Raw genomic sequence first — 20,998 nt, 5'->3', positions numbered from 1 at the left:
TCAAGTTCTTTTTTTTTTTTTATCACAACGCGTAAAGTTTAATACGACGTATATACAATACTTTAAAAGCGTTTTGTTGGGAACTTTACTTTAGCATTTATTTCACAGCACATAGCGCAGTTTTTTTGTCTTTTCATTAAACAGAGCCAGAGCGATAGATATAACAGAGCAAACAGAGGCGAACACTGTTGTTATGGTTACCGAGGAGACGCACGGGCAACAAAGAACGTTCGCGGGACATGTAGTCCTGAAATACCGCGTTGCTAAGACAATTCGCCAAGAAAGATGGTTACTTCACTACATTACCCAGAAGCCCATGCGGTCCATGCGTTGGCAGTTGTGTACCTTTTTTCGTGTTTTGGTCTCGGCTTTTTGTAGTGACTTCTGAGACATTTTGTGTTATAAATAGTGTACCTTAATGATTGATATATGCAGTTAGTAATAGACACTGTAAGAAGTAGAATTGTAATATCGTAGTTGTATGTAACTTAACGGGAAATGGCATCCCCAGGTCATAATCCTCACCTGTTTAGGTGGAGGAGCCTCAGCAAGAGTAAAACATCTGCAGACAAGGTGAGTTTAGTCTTTGTATTTATGTTAAACTACTGTGACTGCCTGCTCTTTATAATAAATCTAAACACTTTCTCTCATCTAAAGGGAAAACACAAAGTAATTGTTTTCGCTTCTCAGGCCATTTCTCCAGGATTATCAAAATGTTGATTGATGAAAAGTGCCCTATTGGATTTATCAATGACGAAGGCACACATCACTGTTGATGTGTGGACCCCTGGAGATAGTCTGAAATGTCATACAGGAGGCCGGGCCACATAATCACATGTCTTACAGCCTTAGACAGAGATAGCTGAATCACTATTCATAGAGCACTGACTTTTGGGGTGTTTGGGAAATTATTTTGAAGTAATCTGCTGATTTAAGGCAATAGCTAAGCTTACCTGGGAAATAATCCGCAGACATCAGGCATTGGCTCAGCCCTCAATTTGCACACTATGCCTGCAGTCAGGTCTCTGGGAGCTTGTCTAGGCATTTTCAAGCAGGCAAAGGTGACCATGAGGCCAGCATTTCAACCACCCCCACAGTCTCACTTGTACGCACTGGGCCTTACAGTTTTGTTAACTTAATTTTTTTTTCTTTCAATAACAGATGCATGTGAAGAATGGTGATATTGATCAGTGGAGGAAGGTGAGAAGAACTTGAGCAGCTCTGTGTATTACAGAGATGGCTGAAAGTGCTGGTACACTAACATTTGTATCAAGAAAACATAATTTACTCTCAAATAATTTCAAACTGACAAATGTAATTGCTGTCCATTATTCAATTCCCATATATGATAGAACGGACAAATGGATTTTGGTTTCTGATGTAACATATTTTGGATAATACATTTCAGTACCTCTAAGCCACTCTAAGCCAACGATTGTTTTGTCCTGTTTCCAACAAATGAGAACATTGTTTTAATGAGGTTTAAGGATGCCAACATGTGTATTTTTTTAAGATGCCTCACTGGAAATTGAACATGATTCATGATTTATGCATCTCCCCCTCCTCAGCGAGTAGAGATGGCCTCTGAGTTTGCTGTATCTCAAGTCTTCTCCAAAAAGAAACCTCGTTCAGGAACACAGAGCCAAGTTGTTCCGTTGCAAAGCACTGACCAGTTAAGAGATCATGATGACGCATACAGTGAAGGTAGGTTGACAGCCAGTAAAAAAATATACTAAAGGTGTCTCTAGAGAAGTAATATAGAGTTAAGCCTGTGCAGCAGCAGCAGCAGGTTGAACAGTGACATTTGTGTTGCTGCTTTTTGCAGCTGAGGCTCTTCTTGGTGACTGGCTGAGCAGCAAGTTGCAGTTGGAGCTGGAGGATGAGGATGATGATGATGACGACCTAATGCGCTCCACTAAGAGAAGTCCTGCTGCTGTGGCTACTTCTCAGCCCACTGCTCCAAACTACGACAACTTTAACGGTAAGAGAGCGGTGTTACCTGCTCAACTAATGTGATGCTCAGCTTAAAATTAAACTTTTTTTTCTTTTTTTTGCCATTATGGGAATGAAGATGTTTGATATCATTACCCATAGGAGAAGATAAAGATAGATGAGAGTTGAGAATGATTTTCGATTCATTATTATTTATTAAATTATGCTTACTGTAGCTAGATAACCTAATTGAAAACTGTGTAGTTTTTGCCATTGATTTCCACTCCATAGTAAAATGAACTGAAACCAGCGACTGTCTAGAAAGAAGGAAATCAATCTAACAGGAGTCAGCAGTATATTTCGAATACAGATGATTTAACGGTTAAAGGATACATACATACAAAACCACTCAAAAAGTCTTGTAAAAACTTGCTGAAAACATTTTTCACACTCACTTGTACATTCATACTAAGATCTCTACAACCACCTGGCTGAGGAGGAAGAGCACAGCGCTGTCAACAGCTTCCTGCAAGACCTAATGGAGCAGGAGGTGTTGGACTCGGGGATGATGGAGGAGCTGGCGCTGGATGTAGGACAAATGAGGAAAAAGTTTAGAGACCCAGTCATCACCATGGAGGCACGACACCAGCAGGTATGTGACTAAATTGAGTCTCAAGTTCCATAAGAGATGTTAATACTGTTGATTGGAAAACTGTCACTGTGAATAGTGTTGAGCCAATCAGCTGGAACGATGAGCACCAAAGTTGCGTGCTCTCAATTACACTAATTGATCCACTGATTGCCACCGAAGGTGCGAGAGAACAGGGCCCAGCGTGAGGCCGAGAGGCGGAGGCAGCAGAGGGAGAGGGAGGCTCAGCGTGGCGCCTGGGAGGAGGCGAAGGGGAGGGAGCGAGAGGAGGAGACGAGGAAGAAACAGACGGCACGTAGACAGGAGGAGATGGTGCAGCAGGAGATGGTGCGACTGCGACGCCAGATGGAGGAGAGAAGAGGCCTGGAACAGCTGGTTAGACAGAGGTATGGACCCCACAGTGACCAATGACCTCCACTCTAGTGGTTACAACAACCCTGGTCCACCTTCATATTATGGGAAGAATGGATTAATGGCAACTTGTTGACAAGGAAGCCTGTGATTAGCCACCTCCCTGACCCAAACAAGTGTGTGGAAGTGTCCCTGTGGAGCATACATAAGCCTGAGGTTGTGTAACCATCTCTCAGAGTGTGTACACATACTGACCCTGTATCACAACACAAAGAAATATGAGCTCTTTAGCCCTTTAAAGCAAAAATATTCTCAAATTGGGAATAAAAATCTGCAGCCAAGCCAGCATCCTGACATGATTATGATGATAATGTCAATATGTTGATGTTTGGCAGGTGTAATGTTCACCACTTTCATCTGGTGTGTTTGGATACCTGGTTTCTGTTTGACATTTGTAATTTCCAGTAGTGGAAAAACTTTGTGAATCTGTATTCAGAGTGATGTTTAGGGTGTTTTTTTTTCTTTGTTTTGCAGTCAGTTAGTGAGTTGTAATATACAGTTCACTTTGACCTTTGGGAATAGCTTCAATTTGTCTTGGGGCGCTGGTAGGTTAAACAGCGGCTCTTTGTTTATTCCACAGGGAGAGGGAAAGAGTGGAAGGGCAGAGAGCAGCCAGGAGCCTCCAGTCAGCTCCAACCAGTTCTACAAAACTGCAGCAGCAGGAAACACAGCGACTCCTAAAAGAACAGAAAATTCAGACGATGGTTCACATGAGAAACCTCAAGGTTGGTATTTGTACAATGTGTGTGAGAGGTAATAAAACAATGGTCATGCTAACTTCTACTGCCTCCATGTTTGGGCATCCTTTAGTGTTTACAGAGGCATTTCTCTGGATGGTATTCGGTCGTGTTGGACCGTAGGCTGCGTATGGGCAAAGCCATGGCCCTCTGTGACTGGAAGAGGCAACTGAGAGCATGGCGAGCGTGGCGAAACGTGGTGTGGGCAGAACAAAAGCGGCGAGAGGTGGCGAGAACAGAGGAGGATCTACGAACTGAAAACAGGCAAGAACCAAATAGAATAAAACATCTTTACACAAATTGTGCATTTTAATGAGAAATCATACAATGTAAATACAACCTGCGTTCAAACTTTAATGGTAAATTGTGATATTATCTCCTAAAGACACTCGCTGATAAAAAAAAAAATCCCTTCTATATCCTGTTACCTTGACCAAACAATAATTTTTTACCTGCTCCAGACAATGCCGGCTGGCTGCGGAGAGCGACCGAAGGCGGTTGCTAAGGCGATGCCTGAATGAATGGCAGCTCTGGTGTCGGATGGAGAGAGAACAACGAGAACTTTTGGCCCAGCAGCAGGAAACACGCCGCAAGATGGCCGCTTTAATCAATGCTGCATCAACAACAGGCAAACTCAAGGCTGCAGAAACTCTCATTCTCCAGCCACGACTGGCTCCACCCGAGGCATCGAACCCAGCAGAGATCACACAGAAGGTCAGAACTGCACTCACAATCCCTCTTATTATCACAAATCAGTTTTTACCTGTAACTCAAATTTTATCAGCTGAGTGGGATCATGACTGAAATACCAGTTCCATTATCATGTTATGTTAAAGGTCAAATTATTGAGGTGATAAACAAGTTTAATGGTCAAAGAGAACAAAAAGAAATGTCTCGCATGGGATGACCAGAACTTTTTCAGTACATCAGCTAGCGGAGAAAAACTTTCCTGCTGAAATATTCACAACTCTAGAGAGCAAAAGAGTAAAACAAAAGAAGAAGGAGCAGCGTAAATATGGAGGACAGGAAGGCGTAGAACAGATGGAAAAAAGAGAGAAATAAATAAGTGGTGGAGGACAGTGGAGCAGAGCTCGAGGGAAACAAGAAGCGGAGCAAGAGATGCAGGAATTCGTAGAAGAGGGGTCAATAAAGGGGCCAAACTTGCTGCTTATATACCAGGACAATAGATTAAATTGCCCTGAGGTAGATACACAAGTCGGCTACTGGACTTATGTGGTTCCCTTAAGCGCCTGGTAAATCTGGGCCTAGAGGCAGTTTCTGATTTTGCCATATACAGTATAATTAAACCTCTTCCTCTCTGTTCTGTTTTACTCACTATAGGAGGAACACCACGGGTCAGGCACTTTAACCCCTGACGCCTCTGCAGCACATCAGGATGAGACGCCTGTGGGTTCAGTGACCGAGCCCACGCAGCCATGGCAGGTGACCCGAGGGCACGCGGCGCCGACTGCTGCCGAGCTCCGTGACGCCCGGCGAGAGAGAGGTGAGGGCGGCGGCTCCGCCTCTTTGAAAAGAACGGTGTCACCTGGCAGCAGGTTTGAGCACCGACACGCAGCCCAGCGACAGATCATCACGCAGCAACGGAGGCTGTTGAAGGAGCAGCAAGAGCAAATTGCACGGCTGAAAGAGGAACAGAATACGACCAGCTTGGAGCAGGAGCTGAAGGAAACTGCACCCACCTCGCAGCTATTACCAGGAGGAGGCGCGAGACCGAAGAGCGAGTCTGTCCGCACAGAGCAGAGGTAATCTAAGGTGTCCATCTCTGGGTGTGATCGAATCATGTTCAAAGCCACACAGGTTTAAAGGGATACTGTAGTTCAACATTTTGGCAAATTGGCCCATTGCCATAATCCCTATAGTCTCAAGGTAAATTCATGCAAAACCGCTGATGTGCGTTTTCAGGAAGCAGTCTCTGCATTTACCTGTAAAACAACTCCATCTCGTAACGTTCTGTTATTATCTCATAGCGTGGTGAATGTGCAGGTCACAACTTGTCCACCAGAGTGTTTTGGAGTTGTTGGATTGTGTATTTAATGAGTTTGATGAGGGAAAACCAAGGAATCCCATTAGCCGTAGCGTACAGTAGCTCTGAGCAGCTTGCGGCTCTGCTCCACCGTTCGCTTGCACCGACAAGTAAACTCCTAAAACCATAGGGATTATGGCAATGGACCAATTTGCAAAAATGTTGAACTATCCCTTTAAATGAACATACTTTGCATCCATATATACAGTGCCCTGAGTGTTGGAAGTAATTTACAGCAACATTAATTAGTACTTCAGACAGCAGATGACAAAACACCATCACCTCAAGGTCAATTTAGTAGTTGAGTAGTTGTGGACCTGATAAATTCAACAGAAATAACCCAAATTGAAAAACTAATTCTGCATCCTCATATATTATATATTGTTTATTTTAATGCAATGTAATTACTACAGAAGAGTTTCACCCTTACTGCTTGGGCCTGATTTGGCAGAGAAAGCAAATTATTGTGGAGCAGTCAAGCAAAAGTGCAAAATGCAAATAAAGCTGCATTCTGTTGTATGACCTCCCTGATCACTGAGTTACTGAAACGTTGGACTATATTATTGATTAAGCACACACAAAGTGTGCTTAACTTTTTTAAGCACACACACACACACACACAAAAACAGTTGGAGATACAGCCAACAGTGAAAAGGGAGGGCATCAGCGTTTACACACGATCGAACATTGTGTTTTGTTCCTTTACTGCTGTTCAAAACAATACAGTCAATGGAATAAGCACAGTTTGTAGGAGTCACACTGTGCAGTATGAAACTATTTCTCATTGCAAACCCCTCGACGGTGCATTATAAGTTAGAAAGTCTCACTAACTCCACAGTCCCTGAATGTGCCATTAGCTCTAAAGCTCTGTCAGGATGATGAACAATCACACAGTTCACTTCTCTCCCTGCAATTGAGAATAATGGCAGAACAAGTCGGCAGGTTTTTGTCTGTGGACACCTCAGTGTCTAAGCATGGGTTGAATTTTTTTGTTGATAGATAATAAATACCCTTATCCATTAACAGCTTTCCTTGTTAAATACAAGTAACAAAAGAGAGGATACAAAGTAACAGAACAATTACAGAAGAATCTTGTACATCCAGGGCTTCAAGGAGATTCAAGGAGAAGCAAAAAAAAAAAGTTCTGCACTTCATTGAAATTCATTTACAGATTCACACAGTCTAATGCGTGTCGGCTGAGTTTGCCTTCAGTAGATACCTGTCTGTGTCTGAATACAATTTCCCGGGCGTGGATCAAGGAGATTTGAATGAGCAGACAGGAGAGATGACGGGTCTTTGTTTCTCTGCTTCTGGCCCGTGATTGTTACCGTTGCAGGGCGCTCAGAGTTACCGGAGAAGCTGACAGTCGGTCTGCACCTCTGAGGAAAACTGTCACACACCAGGCATGCCCCCATCCAATCATCACAGGTCAGTCTGTCAGTTCATTCCCTCCATAAGATCAATAGTTTACAGTACATGCTCACACTCACATATAGATATATATTCCATACAAACATACATAGCAGGTACATCAATCATCCAATTCGTGGCTTCTCTATCAACATAATTGAATAACCTCGAGTGACAGGCGCAGATATAAAAGCCTATATGTGACGCTCATGTTTACCTTGACGTCTGGCGTCCATGTGTTCAGAATATTAAGGACAACATACATAAACATGCACATATCCAATGTGACACTATTGTAGATGTTGTTGTTTTTAACTCACCCCTTTCTCTCTCTCTCTCTGTCTGTGAAGCTATGGAGGTCCGGGCACGTCAACGCACAGAGCGAAGAAAGGAAATCGAGGAGCTCAAGAGAAAGAAAGAAGAGGAAAAACTGGTGAGAGATTACTGCTTTGTAAAAATGTACCAAGTTGTAATTGTCTGACATTGTGTTAAAAAAAAAAAAATTGAAAGAACCAAACTTTTCCAGGCCGAGTTGAAAGCTGCTGAGGAGCAGAGGAAGAGGGAAGAGGAGGAGGACAAACGCAAAGCAGCAGAAAAGAGGAGGGAGGAGAAAAGGCTGGAAAGAGAGGTGAGACGTGTTTCATATTTTATGGACATTCACAAAAGTATGAGTCAGAAAACATACAGCAGTCTGAACAGAGAGGTGCGTTATGTATTCTGATTCATACTTCTCAGCGGGACAGCGCTGTTGTGACACTTTGCAGAATATTAAAACAATGTCACCCCCCTTTTTGTGTCTGCAGAGGGAAGAGGAGAAGCAGAGGCAACAGAGAAGGCAGCAGCAGCTCCTGACGCTGGCCCGTCAGCACTACCACAGCACCTTGCTGCGGCGGAGAGGCCTGGCACCATGGAAACGCCTCATTCAGCTCAGACAAGCCAACATACAGGTAAATCACCTGTCATGGCCGCTGCAGCAGCCGGGCAGAGTATTTCACTGCCAAACTCAACCTCAGTCCTCCAGCTCAGCTTATTACGAACCCAGGAGCAGCTCTCGACTTCGAACAGAATACTAAAAAATCTTATTTAAACCAAAAACTGTGCTCTGACGGCTTAAGGCGTTTCATTATCACTCACTCTTGGAACAGAATTACTATAAGCAAAGGAAAAATGACTTCCACAGGTAAATGTGGCATAAACTCCCCCCCAGTCCAGGTACATGCCATGAATTTGAATAATAAAAAGCTTCCCATAGACTTACTGGAACATTAAAAAGAGTGTTAACAAAACAACATTATCATCTGCTATGTGGTGTGAATATGTTCTCAGACCTCAGTGTGTTAATTATAATTCAGTTCTCGATTTGAAGTGATTAAGTGCACACATGACCATAATCTGTTACATCTATTTGTGCATTTTCTGACAATCATGTACTTATTTATCTATTTAACTCATTCCATCAGTATCTATTTCTTGGTACATTAATACTGGTTGCGAGGCACATCTGTACTTTGAATTTCAGAAGTTTATCATTATTATTATTATTATTATTATTATTATTATTATTATTATTATTATTATAACAAAGCACCATAAACCCCATGCTGGTTATCCACAGGGAACCCACTCTAACACATTTAATAGACTGATAATTGTGTGAGCAATGAGGCAACTATTGGCTCATTGGGAAACATACTCACTCTGCAGCAAAATTAAACCCTGCAGCAAAAGGCAAAGCTACAATACACACAAATACCCACTTCATCTCCCCAGCTGCAGTCCCACAACAGTATTGTCATTTCATCTTCGAAGTGTCACCTTTGCTCAGCGTCACAGCAAACGGCATAAAATCTTGTCCATGCATGTTTGAAAGCAGGATTTAAACCTTCCTTGAAATGCTTCACCATTTCGTACTACTCTATTATTTCTACCTGGCACATGTGACTGAATGTGGTTGCATTTATCAGTGTGCTTCGGCGCTTTTTCTTTTCAATCCCCGCCAGCTGGCCCAGAGTCATCACAATCTCTTCCTCCTGAGGCGGTGCACACTAGGCTGGCAGCAATCAGCAAGAGAGTCCCTGTCTGAGAAAGAAGCTTCTGCTGACCAACTGCACCAGCACTTTTTACTTCGAAGAGGCTTAAGCTGCTGGAAACGAGTGCGTACACACACACAGATACATAAATACACACAACCGCTGTTGTTCAATCAGAATTCAAGTCTCCTCATCATCTGCCAGTGATTTACAGCAACACCTTTTCATAATCTCTTCCAATTGCACTCTCAGTTATATCTGCAGGTACCCAGTTTAAGCTCATCTGGATTAAAGAATACGATTTTTTCCGCCATTTTTCATTTAGCCAGTGCCGTTTTCATCACTTCAGCTCGCTCAGTATCTTGTAATTGTTATTATGTTGCAGTTTTTACTCCCCAAATGCCTGCTGAATGACAATTAGCAGCATTTTCCAACTTTCAATAAGGCAGATAATTAATTTACATTTTATTTCATGCAAGTGTCATGCTCTTAAAATATTCTTATCTCTAAGCGAGTGTCGTCCCGTTCAGCTAAAGGACTGGCGAATGATTCAGGAGGAGCGGGCTGAGCGTTTCTACCGCGCACACACTCTGAGGAGGTTTCTGCTGGCGCTGCTGGACCATGTGACCCGGGAGAGGCTGGTGGAGTGGGACCGTCAGGAGCTGGCTCAAGGGCACAATAACAGGTCTGCTACCCATGAATTTGCCATGTGTTCACTGTTTGGACACTGCAGAGTGCTCTCCCAGTAACCTTACCAACTAACAAGGTGTGAAATTAAAATTAACAGCTTGTAAAACTTTAATTGAACCAATACAAAGTGAAACTACAATGCCTTCAAGGCCTTTAAGACGTAAACATTAATTTTTTATGTGAAGATTTACTGAGGCTCTATAAGAGTTTAAGACTTTATGACTTTAATATGAGCCTGATTTAAAAGCACTGCAGGTTATGATTAAGGTTAGATACGAGAGCAGAGCATGCATTACATAACAAGTACTTGGACATTTCCCAGTGTGAAATATGAGGGTTTTGTTGGTGCATTGGCACATTTTCTTGTCTTTTTTAGTGTAACTGCCTGTGCATGAAATTTACACCATCATCTCTGTGACTTCATCTGTTAACTGTAGCTGTAAATGTCTCTTTATATTATGATTAATGGAGTCAGTTTTGCTGCTCAGGTTGAAACCTCAATATGGCTAAATTAGTTGGCATAGCAGAGTGGCTCTGGACTCAATGTTCCTGACCACAGGAAACAGAAAATGGACTGAATTCGCAGCAGTAATTCTCTTCAAGGGTATCTACTACTACTCAATTAATTTTGTGACTATAATACTAATTTTAACAACACTGCTGTGTGAGGCTGTATTCATGCACAGCACTGCTTTGTGCTAAATGCTTACTGCAGCATGCTGCCATCCTGAAAATAACAATGATCAAAATGCTTCCATTAGTATAAGATTTACAATGTTCATCATCTTGAATGCTAACGTTTGCTAGTTATGCAAAGTAAAACAAAGGCTGGTGCTGATGTCATTAGTTCTGCAAATGAATTGTTCCCAAAATCCTGGGAAAACTGAAAATGTTGATCTGATGATGGCACCAGATAAAACATGAAGAGGACAACAAAGGTTCTGGGATTTTTCCTCCATTGACCTCAAAGTGTCAACCAAATTTGATCCAAATTACGAACTTCTCACAGTAGATAAAAATTCATTCAAGAGGATCATCAAACTCAGGGACAGGATTCACCCTCAAGAAGCCACAAATGTCAGCACTAAGTGTCACTGTAATCCATTTTATAGATGTTGAGTTATTTCAGTCTAGAGCAAAATGAAGGTGAATTGACTAAGAAAAGAAAAAAAAAGTTTTCAGTGTGGTGACTCTTCATTGAGAACTTTTTAATTTGCATTGAAATCGTGTACCAACGTTTCCTTTTGAAAAATTTTAATTAATTGTAAATTCACAATTACATTTGCCTCCATTATGCTTAATGTAACGATCATCTCGTCTTCTGTTTTCCATTGTGACCAGAGTTAATGATGCTCTAGCACTGGTCTCACTTTAACTTTGATTTGACTGTCATTGCCACACAATGTTAATGTTAACGAACTTCAGCGTCTAAGGTGAGGGCGGCTAAATGACCACAGCCTGGAGGTGAATTCCCACCGGCTGCCCGGCTGCCATCATGTGAAAACTCATTAGGTGTTGTCATCCCGGAGGTCCGCGTAATTCAGTTTCTTATTGCTCACTTGCTCTGTTCCCGTCTGTCCCTCCATCTGCCTGCGCTTTAGACGGGTGTTGCGGCGATGTTTCCTGGCCTGGAGGCAGCTCCCAAGTCTGCTGCGCCAGGAAAAGGAGAAGAAGGAGCGTCGGGAGAAGCTGGGACGGAGAGTGACTGCGGTTCTGCCTGATTTCTGCTCTCATTCACCGTAAAGCCTCTGGGAGAGAGAAACTGTAGGAGACAATACACACACACACACACACACACACACTCACACAAACAGGAACCTGATACAAATGTAGATTTCTCACATTCATTTAATAAAAATAAATACAATTCATTTCATACAAACACAACTGGACCCAGACTGAAGAGCAGCGATGGTGGAAAACATGAGCTGACGTTACCATGTATTGATTGTTGTCGTTTCCAAGAGTCAGTCTGAACCACTTTAAAAGAGCAAAATTAACTTTTAATGTGTTCTTCACAATGCAATAAGTCATTATGTTTGATGTGACAGGCTGTAAAACTTTAACTGGACTGACTGAGGCGTTTTTATTTGTCTGTGATATCCATATATCCATCAAGAGGTCAGTGGTGGTCAATCACTGCAGGTGGTTGTGGAGGAGTGTTCAAGCCCATGTTTTGGGCAGGACCAGCTCCAGAGGCATCATTATGTTTCTGTGCTCATGAAAATGTCCCTAAGATGATCAGTGGATCAGTCGTTATTACATTTCTTCATCTGATGGGCTCCCACCAAGGCACTGGAATGAAAAGGAAATAAAAACGGACAATGTTCAACTCAGGAGGAAGACATTCGGCGAGAGGGAAACGGTGCTATTTGTGTGGCAGGAGGTGACGGCAGGTGGGATGAGGCGGCAGTGGAAGGAGATTTAAGATCAGTGAGTGTGGATATAGCTGCACAGAGGAGGCGCCAGCTGTCAGTGACATTAATGGCAATGAAAGCGTCTATTGCAGTTTGTAGTTGTGTTATTATTGCTGTGCGATAAAGTCGGCACAAATCAGCCGACAGCTCATTTGCTGCACTTGCCCATTGATAACAATCCTGGCAGCTCTCGGGCTGTGCTGCCAACACACAGAGCGGCCGGCGAAGTTACATCGAGGTTAAAGGAGCCATGCTGCCATCCAGTGAACAGGAGCAGAACAGCAGCCGTGTGTGAAAGGCAGGCTTCATTAACCGTCTCTTACACCAGGTCTGTTGGGGCGGAGGGAGGATTCGCTTCGTCTCCCATGGTCATGAACTCAGCCCAGTTGCCTCGGAAACCTCGGGAGTAGACGCCGGTGTCCACGACGAGTCCCCAGTAGGCGCTGCGAGCTGTCTTTTCCCGCAGAGCGACGCGGGCCTCGCGCTCGGTCACGTTGTAGCTGACGTTGACGACCTGCACCAGCAGCAGGTGAAGCAGCCCACCTGTCACGATGCTGCTGTACCAGGCACAGGTGAAGCAGAGCGCAGCGCTGGAGAGGAGACAAGGAGCAAAGATGGTGTCTTAAATAAATCACTACACATAAAATAAGCACAAAACATTAAGCACTTGTAAGGTTCGTAGATAGAAAACCTCTTTTCTCCCTTTTGATTTTAATCACTAGTGCCTCAGCACAAAATAGGAAACTAAGATCATTCAGTTTTAAATTTAAAACTGCACACAATTATACAACAGTCTGCGTGACCAGTTTAAAAGAAAGAAGAGGACATATAATTCTATATAGGACATGATAGCTGTTGAGTGTGAGGCTGAGATGGATGCTATCAGGACCTATTTTAAGTGCACGACGCCTACAGAAGTGCCAGAGCTCATCGTTTGCACTACTTCACATCCACTCTTTCTCTCGCTGCTCTGAGCACAAACAGCGAATCGTTCTCCAACAGCTCAACAGGACGCTCTCCAAGAAACTGATTGAACACTACAGTGAAAGGAGCATCAAGTCCAATAAGCAAGAAGTCTGGATTAACTTTTAATGTCAGCGTTCACTGAGAATTCTGGGAAAAATGTCAAAATGGCCCAAAGTGGTTAAAAATTGTTCCTACGAGCAACGAAATGAAGTTTTATTTTCATTGCTGCTAAAAGGCCATCTGCCACTTCCTGTTTGCATGAGCTCCATCTGAAGTTATTTCTGTTTGGCATGTAGTGTTGATTACTGAGTTTGTGTGTTCGTGCTTTGAAGAAAATTTATGTGATTTTATTTTACATTCCCATGTGAATACTCACAATAAAAAGTACCAAACAATGGCAATCTTAGATTTGTGGCACTTCTTACATTTAAATAAAAAAATTGAGATGTACCGGTATGTGAATTTCATTAATGTCAATATCAACATTATACAGTTTTGGAAAAGCGAAGCGTTTTCACACTACATTTATGAGCCTCCGCGCACACCGTAAAATTCTTTTGACCGCCGCAAGACGGACTCATGTTTTCATTCATCAATAATTAAAGGCAGAGGTTCAAAGAGGTTCACATACCGTCGTAGTTCCGACCATTAACGGCGATTCAGCTACGTTATTCTCATGACTCGTTGCGAAACTGAAAGTAAAGAAACGCTGGTCGGCTCGACCAGCATCTCCGCCACCACTAATAGTAACAAAATAACGATAGAGACAGAATGATATATTTATCGAAAATGGGCCCATTAACAAGTGTGGGTAGCGGAGATTCATCCACATTAACGTGAGACTTTTTTATAACCGATTAGAAACTCCTCGTTGTCCCTTTAAAGGAGTCATTTTACATTATGGGACATGTGCTTATTCATGTTTTTGCTTATATTGCTTTTTTTTTTTCCTTGTGCTACGCTCAAGTAAAAAGGACAGTTTCATATTTATTGTACAAATACATACATTTCCTCATATCAAGTCTCAGCTTGAAAAAAAAGATCCCAAAAAGTAGAATTAGTCCATTCATTGCAGTTAAAATCTGATAGAGATTTTGCAACCTTTTTTCCTTTTTCACCTATTCACAAATCATTCTCAGTGTCCCAAGATTCATTTGTTTCATCTAATTAGTGAATGGCATATGATTGATCAGTCACACCGCGTACCCTAAGTGTATTAAGTGTGTGTCTCATTATTGTAATGGGTCCTAATTATTATACTTTTTTATTATCTACATACCGGTAGTCTTTTTCATTTTTTCATCTATATTGTCTCCTATTATGAGAGTTGACACTTGTCAGATATTTGTATTACGCTTTATGTCTTGCCTATACTATTTATGGTATTTGTACTTGCCTTTTATAGATGAGCTGAATTTGTTTCTCATTGATTGATTGATTGATTGATTGATTGATTGATTGATTGATTGATTGATTGATTGATTGTCGGGCTGTCATGATCATGGTGTCATTCACCTTGTTTATTTAAGCTCACACCTGATGACAATCAAGAGCGAATCTGATGAAGCAACATGTGAAACGCTGTTCGCCACTTGTTTTTACTTTTGATAATAAATCTTGTCTATCCTATGCTTTAGTGTGTGCACTGGAAGTTTTTTGAATTTCTACTGTATGAAGTGTGTGTCAGTGTTAGCACAGTACCTGTACTGGTTGTACACCCCTGGGCAATACAGCAGGGCGGTGAAGAGGTGTTGAGTCGGACACACGCTCTGCAGCACCAGGCTGATCCCGTACAGAGACGTCAACAGGAAGAAGACGAGCGTAAGCAGGAAGCTGCGGTGATTGGCCAGTCCCACGCAGCTGTTTATCCTACCTCAGCAACAACAGACAGGACACACACACAAACACAGAGGGATACACACACACACACACACAGGCAGACAGAACATCGTACTGAGATCCCAGGGATACACTACACATGGACACGCAGGATCACACATCAAAGGATGGTGACAAGGGAGTGATCACTTACAGCTGTTATTACCATATGTGATGTATGACATGCAAATATGGTCAATAAAGACTCAGACTGTGTTTGGTATGCATCGTAAAATCTCACTTAAAGGGATAGTTCAACATTTTGGCAAATTGGCCCATTGCCATAATCCCTTTGGTCATAGCAGTAGGTTCATTACCTTTAATTGTTGGTGCAAACTATTTTTAGAACGGCAGAGAAGAGCCGCGAGCTGCTCAGAGCTACGCTACAGAGGCTAATGGGATTTCTTGGTTTCCCTCATCAAACTCATTAAATACACAATCCAACAACTCCAAAACGCTCCGGTGGACAAGTTGTGACCTGCACATTCACCACGCTATGAGATAATAACAGAACGTTACGAGACGTAGTTGTTTTCAAGGTAAACGCAGAGACTGCTTGCCGAAAAACTGCCCCTGAAGGGCACGCACATCAGCGGTTTTGCATGAATTTACCTAGAAAACAACTCTGTCTCGTAACATTCATTTATTATCTCATAGCGTGGTGAATGTGCAGGTCACAACTTGTCCACCGGAGCGTTTTGGAGTTGTTTGATTGTGTATTTGATGAGTTTGATGAGGGAACCCAAGAAATCCCATGAGCCTCCGTAGCATAGCTCTGAGCACCTCCGCCGTTCTAAAAATAGCTTGCACTGCAATTAAAGGTAACGAACCTACTCCTAAAACTATAGGGATTATGGCAATGGGCCAATTTGCCAAAATGTTGAACTATCCCTTTAAGGACACCATTTGGAAATTTAAATGGATGTATGTTTGTTTTTTTAACATTTATTAGTTTGTGTGGGGAAAGACAAACAAACTAGACAACTGCAGTGTTTGAGATGTGAGACAAAGTGGAAGAAACAGGATGACAGGCTGAGTGAGAAGAGAAGAGGCGTTTCAACGGGACCCACCAGACACAGTGGTGATCGAGACGCAGCACGCAGACACCACAGATACGACAATGTCCCGCCCTCGGGGGCCGCACCACCCTGCACGCCGCACACCAGTTTTTCCGGCTACTTTCCTTCTGCTCCGCCTCCGACTGCTCCACCGATCCCGTCCGATTTGTCACTGTCATCGTCACTCCCTGCGTCCCTCCATTCACAGCAGGGTCTCTGTCTGGGAGAGGGCTGTAATAAGTCACCGTGCTGTGGACGAGCTCTTGGTTTGGCAGCACGACGCCAGGGTCTCTCTTAGTGTAGACGAGAGCTACCAGAGTGGAGACGACACCTGCAGTGATCGCCGATAGCTGCACCAGGCCGATATCTCCGCGGGGAAACACCTCAGTGATGAACAGGTAGTACATGTACGCCAGAGAGAAGAGAGCCAGGCTGAGGAAGAAGAGCGTCCGTCCCTTTTTACGGTGGGTGACGTAGTAGTACCACAGCACCAGGACGGGCAGAGCCGTCAGAACCACAATGCCGAGAAGGAAGTGGAGAGCAGCGACGTGCAGCAGGACAGGAAGGATGACAAGAGGCGGGATGACGGACAGTTCTAGTTTGCGGGCCCCTCCCCACAGCCACGGCACACGAATCCGGTCCGTGACAACATCAGCCACCTGCGAAAGGGACTCGGGTTTCTGAGCCTCCCTCTTCAAAAACCTGACAGAGTTGGAAAACAAAATTTATAGGATGAGATTTGAGCAACATATGAGCAAATTTACCCATTTACTTTGTTCTAAAGAACCCATATAAACACATAACACATAATAAAAACGCATGTAATGAGTAACACTCATTCTACATCCCATTGACAAAGCCATGATTCATTTAGATTAGTAATAATTGTGCTTTTTGTGTAATAAAAAGTTGTTTTTTTAAGTAAGCTGTGAAAGAGGGCTATTTTCATGTTTTGTAATGCAGCTTGGATTAAAAGTAGTCATTTCCTAAATTTGGTTAAGCATGAGATTAAAATAACTAAGTACCTTTCACTTAATCAATTAATGGCCTAAAACAAATAACCCAGACCCAGAGTTAATCGGATAAATCCCACTCACCTGTCACAAGCATCATCCAGATCCTCACAGTCGCAGCAGCAGGCCGCGATATGGCTGCGCTCTCCATGTCTGTTGACGTACTCGCAGCAGCACAAGGTCTCCTCCTCCTCATGCACCTTGCTGGCTCTCTTCTTCATGACAGACGGCCTGGCAACCTATTATATATATAACATAATCCGTTATTAACTGAACTTATTTAGGCCATTTAAGTTTAATATGAGAGCGTTTGAAAACAGGAAAAGTGGCCAATGAGAGATAAGAGTGAAGTACAATAACCTAAACTAATACGTTTAAAAGCTCACTTTGCTAAAATGACCTTTGCATTCAGCAGCTTATGAGCTATTTGCATGTGTTTTAGATGGTGGAGTGATTCCAAACAGATTTCGAACCAGGCAACACTGCAAAGCAGACTGTGCTCATTTGATCCTATTCAGTCCACCTCCTACCCTCACATCTGTCACACATCTGTCATGCTTTAATGATTTTACAGCATGCAAACACTCTCAGTGCTGCAGCTTGTGGGTTTGTTTGGACAGCAAGGCAGTTGGAGGTCAAGTGTCCCCTCCATCACAGAAATCAAAATCAAAATCAAGGCTATGAATAGAAAAAGCTGAACTGGTATGTTTAATGTTACAAGTTGTACAGGGTTAAGAAAAACTATGCAAACTCTTTGGAACCACCTGGATTTATGCATTAAGTGGTCATAAAATGGGATCTGATCTGATCTAAATGTGCTGAAGTTAATATCACACAGAGGTAATCTGTCACGTCTTTATGACCACCCTCTTTAAACCTTTTTTTTTGGACCTCCAGTGGCATCAATAACCTTTCTTCCTTTTAGACCTGCTTCTCAATGTTTAGGATGAGCTCTATCCAGGTATATTCACAGCATCTCAAGTCAATCTATAGAAGATTTATCCTCATATTTAGGGTCACTGTCCTACTGCTGCCCAGACTAAGAGACAGTCAAACAGCCCCAAATCACGATACTCTGTTGCTCACCCTTCTTCACCTTTGAGTTGATGGTTTATTGTTGGTGTAGCTATAGTTCCTTTTTTAAAATCATAATTAATATCAGTATTTATTAAAAGTGCTGGTAGGCTACATGAAGTTTGCAACTACCAAACATAACTGAGCTGTTTGGTGCCTCATTAGCAGACCACACAAACCTCTTATTAATGATAATTAGGCTAATTCATTAATTTATTAGGTAGATGAGAGGGTCAAGAGAGGTACAGCAACTGCTTTGTTGTTGTTGTTGTTGTTGTTGTTGCAAGCCTCATGATAGTTTCTCATTAAATCCTGTTAATAAAATGATAAAGTAGACAGCTTTTCCAGCACTTCAACCTGGCACTGAGAAAACATTAGATTTTGGAGACAATGTGGTTCAAAACATTGTGGGATGTTTTTTTTTTTTTTATTATTATCTCTCTAGTAAGATATTGGGACATGGTTCTGTTTTAATGATTCAAGAGAGTCTCAAGAGTGTAGTGTTTCACTTGTGCAGTACAGGACACAAAAGCCTTAGTCTTTAGACTCCAACAGCCACAGACAGTGTATCCAGCCCCCACCAACATAATCATAATAATAATAATGATAAAATATAAACATGTCATTTTTTTAATACTGTTTTTAGTCCTATGGGAGAAAGAGATACTGTAAATTATTTGTGCTTTTTCCTAAGAGTTTTGCCTGAAAAATCACGTACAGTTATTTCTTCAATCCATCAAACAAGACACTAATACATGGTCTAGTTTTTAGAAGCACTCTGATATGAACTTATTGCCCTAAACCTTTGCAATTCAGTGTATTGTCCAACTCTCAGGTGGTCGATGTTCTAGGATTTTAGAGGTGCAATTCAACTGCAAGTTTTGTACTCAGTGAAATCAATAGGTCTGGGTGGACAATACGTGCATGGTCCTCAATAATGAGAATCAGGCATATAAATATTATCTAAAATCTATGCGAGTCCAGTCGTTTCCATCAATGTTATTACTCGAAAAACAAAATGATTTTGCAGCTATTCTATTACAGTGAGTATCTGAATATTAGCATTTGCTCTTATTCTCTTTTAGTAAGTAAATGCATTTGATTTGTTGTTGTTGCAAGCCTCATGATAGTTTTCCTCATTAAATCCTGTTAATAAAATGATAAATACTTGTTCATGAGTAGACAGCTTTTCCAGCACTTCAACCTGGCAGTTGAGGGGGCTAGTTTCCTGGATTGTGTTTGTAGATTATCATAGTTCACACGTGCCCTTAGTTGAATGTTTCGACACTCTTCCTCTCGTGACAGTCAGGTAACTTAAAGGCTAAGTTAATCATCGCGTGAGGTTTCAGTTGATCCATATTTCACTTTACATGTCAACACGTAACTAATCGTCTTAACGGAAGCGGTTCGCGGCGTCGACAAACGCTCAAACACCCAGACACACAAAGACTCACAGCAACAAACGAGCTGTAATTAACATACCTGAACACCCACCTGCTACATGCCGACGCCTTCGGATCGATATCGATATCGATTGATTTTCCCCCCGCGCCGCCACCGGACTTCTCCTCCTCGGTAACGGAAGTCTGTCTCCCCGGTAACGGTCGTCGTATCCGGTGAGTCTCGGAGCTACACGTCGCTGCTGTGGAGGAGAAGTCTCCAGAACAGACAGACAGACAGACGAGACCGTCCACGGTGGAGGAGAGGAGGGGGCGGGGGGCCGTGAGAGTGAAGCTTCACACCGGGGTTGAGGAGGGGGGGGTAACGCGGGGAGAAACGTGACGACACCGGCGGCTCCGCTGGACCGAAAGTCACGGCAGACGGTTCCCCTCGTGACGTCACATGAGGCAGCGTCTCCCCGCCCAGGACTCGGCTCGTCCACTCCCACAGCTGCAGGACAACAACACACACTGGGACCAGACTGGTGCACTTCAATACACTAGTGGTCATAGACAGTGGTGGAAACTATACAAACTATACATAACAACCTGACACAAAGCTCATTACTGTCTGCACATACTGTAGTGTAGTGGATGTAGGGGAGACTGGGGACAGTTGCAACAAGGGACGGTTGCAACAAGCCTTATTTCTCCAATCAGAAACATGCTAGAGTGATGACACTCCTGCTTGTACTGAGGCAAAGTTGTTTTAAGGGTATGAAAGTAGCTTTTTTCATGAGCTGTATTTTTGTCATACTAACTTCCTATAATGAAATATGCAATTTGTAGTTGTATCTTATTCTATGGGACAGACGTAGCCACATATATTTTCCTTTGAAAATTAGAGAAAAGTAAATTTATTTGATGTCATACAGTGAATAAATCATCCAAAAGTAGAGTACATATTTATAAAAGTTTCTTGTATTGCAAATAGTTCCATTCTTCTTGTCTCACACTGAGCTATTGACTTTTATTACCACTGTTAACCTCTGCACATTGACTCAAGGCCTATGTCTACGCAAAACAAAACTCCAACTGTTCTCTGATAAATATTACTAAATAACTAAATAATACTATAGTATTATTGTAAGACAATGCATATTTTAGGAATACTTTGCTTATTGAGACAAAAATCAAAAGTTAATTAGTGAAATTTAATGTATGTTTAATATGTTGCAACCGTCCCTGATCCCCACGTTTGGGGTCAGTTGCAACGTCTGGATTCTTCCATTCAAATGAACATTGTGATT

At 42.5% G+C, this 20,998-nt stretch overlaps 2 protein-coding genes across 4 annotated transcripts; one reads left to right on the top strand and one right to left on the bottom strand.

Annotated features, from left to right (window-relative positions):
- Window positions 1-444: 444 nt before the first annotated feature.
- ccdc191 (coiled-coil domain containing 191) lies at window positions 445-11,788 on the top strand. The gene is made up of 17 exons (XM_085763038.1): window positions 445-573; window positions 1,162-1,200; window positions 1,569-1,704; window positions 1,826-1,981; window positions 2,406-2,584; window positions 2,744-2,967; window positions 3,573-3,717; window positions 3,803-4,010; window positions 4,187-4,443; window positions 5,071-5,492; window positions 7,110-7,201; window positions 7,534-7,616; window positions 7,710-7,811; window positions 7,987-8,130; window positions 9,184-9,336; window positions 9,744-9,898; window positions 11,505-11,788. Exons 1-17 carry the CDS (start codon window positions 499-501, stop codon window positions 11,644-11,646), a joined length of 2,712 nt encoding a protein of 903 aa, XP_085619164.1. The 5' UTR covers window positions 445-498; the 3' UTR covers window positions 11,647-11,788.
- Window positions 11,735-19,976, bottom strand: zdhhc23b (zDHHC palmitoyltransferase 23b). 3 transcript variants are annotated; one of them, XM_085763011.1, is made up of 6 exons: window positions 19,804-19,976; window positions 17,320-17,474; window positions 16,235-16,924; window positions 14,988-15,155; window positions 12,644-12,910; window positions 11,735-12,198 (listed from the first exon to the last, which is right to left on the bottom strand). In XM_085763011.1, exons 2-6 carry the CDS (start codon window positions 17,454-17,456, stop codon window positions 12,153-12,155), a joined length of 1,308 nt encoding a protein of 435 aa, XP_085619137.1. In that variant the 5' UTR covers window positions 17,457-17,474; window positions 19,804-19,976; the 3' UTR covers window positions 11,735-12,152. The 3 variants fall into 3 exon arrangements, with proteins under 3 accessions (XP_085619137.1, XP_085619136.1, XP_085619138.1); XM_085763010.1 differs by having other exon boundaries at window positions 19,792-19,939; XM_085763012.1 differs by having other exon boundaries at window positions 19,800-19,818.
- Window positions 19,977-20,998: the final 1,022 nt, after the last annotated feature.

Source organism: Trachurus japonicus, chromosome 20 (assembly GCF_045865225.1).
Source record: "Trachurus japonicus isolate A0001 chromosome 20, Traja_1.0".
Lineage (NCBI taxonomy): Eukaryota > Metazoa > Chordata > Actinopteri > Carangiformes > Carangidae > Trachurus > Trachurus japonicus.
Note: the sequence above shows the minus strand (reverse complement) of the source record. Positions and strands in the feature narration are given on the sequence as shown.

Coding starts and splice junctions, on each gene's coding strand:
- zdhhc23b (XM_085763011.1), bottom strand. CDS start 17,456: ATGAAGAAGAGAGCCAGCAAGGTGCATGAGGAGGAGGAGACCTTGTGC. Junction 15,156..16,234: donor CTCGATCACCACTGTGTCTG/GTGGGTCCCGTT, acceptor TTGCTGAGGTAG/GATAAACAGCTGCGTGGGAC. Junction 12,199..12,643: donor TCCGCCCCAACAGACCTGGT/GTAAGAGACGGT, acceptor TTTTCATTCCAG/TGCCTTGGTGGGAGCCCATC.
- ccdc191 (XM_085763038.1), top strand. CDS start 499: ATGGCATCCCCAGGTCATAATCCTCACCTGTTTAGGTGGAGGAGCCTC. Junction 4,011..4,186: donor CAGGCAAGAACCAAATAGAA/TAAAACATCTTT, acceptor TTTTTACCTGCT/CCAGACAATGCCGGCTGGCT. Junction 5,493..7,109: donor TCTGTCCGCACAGAGCAGAG/GTAATCTAAGGT, acceptor TTACCGTTGCAG/GGCGCTCAGAGTTACCGGAG.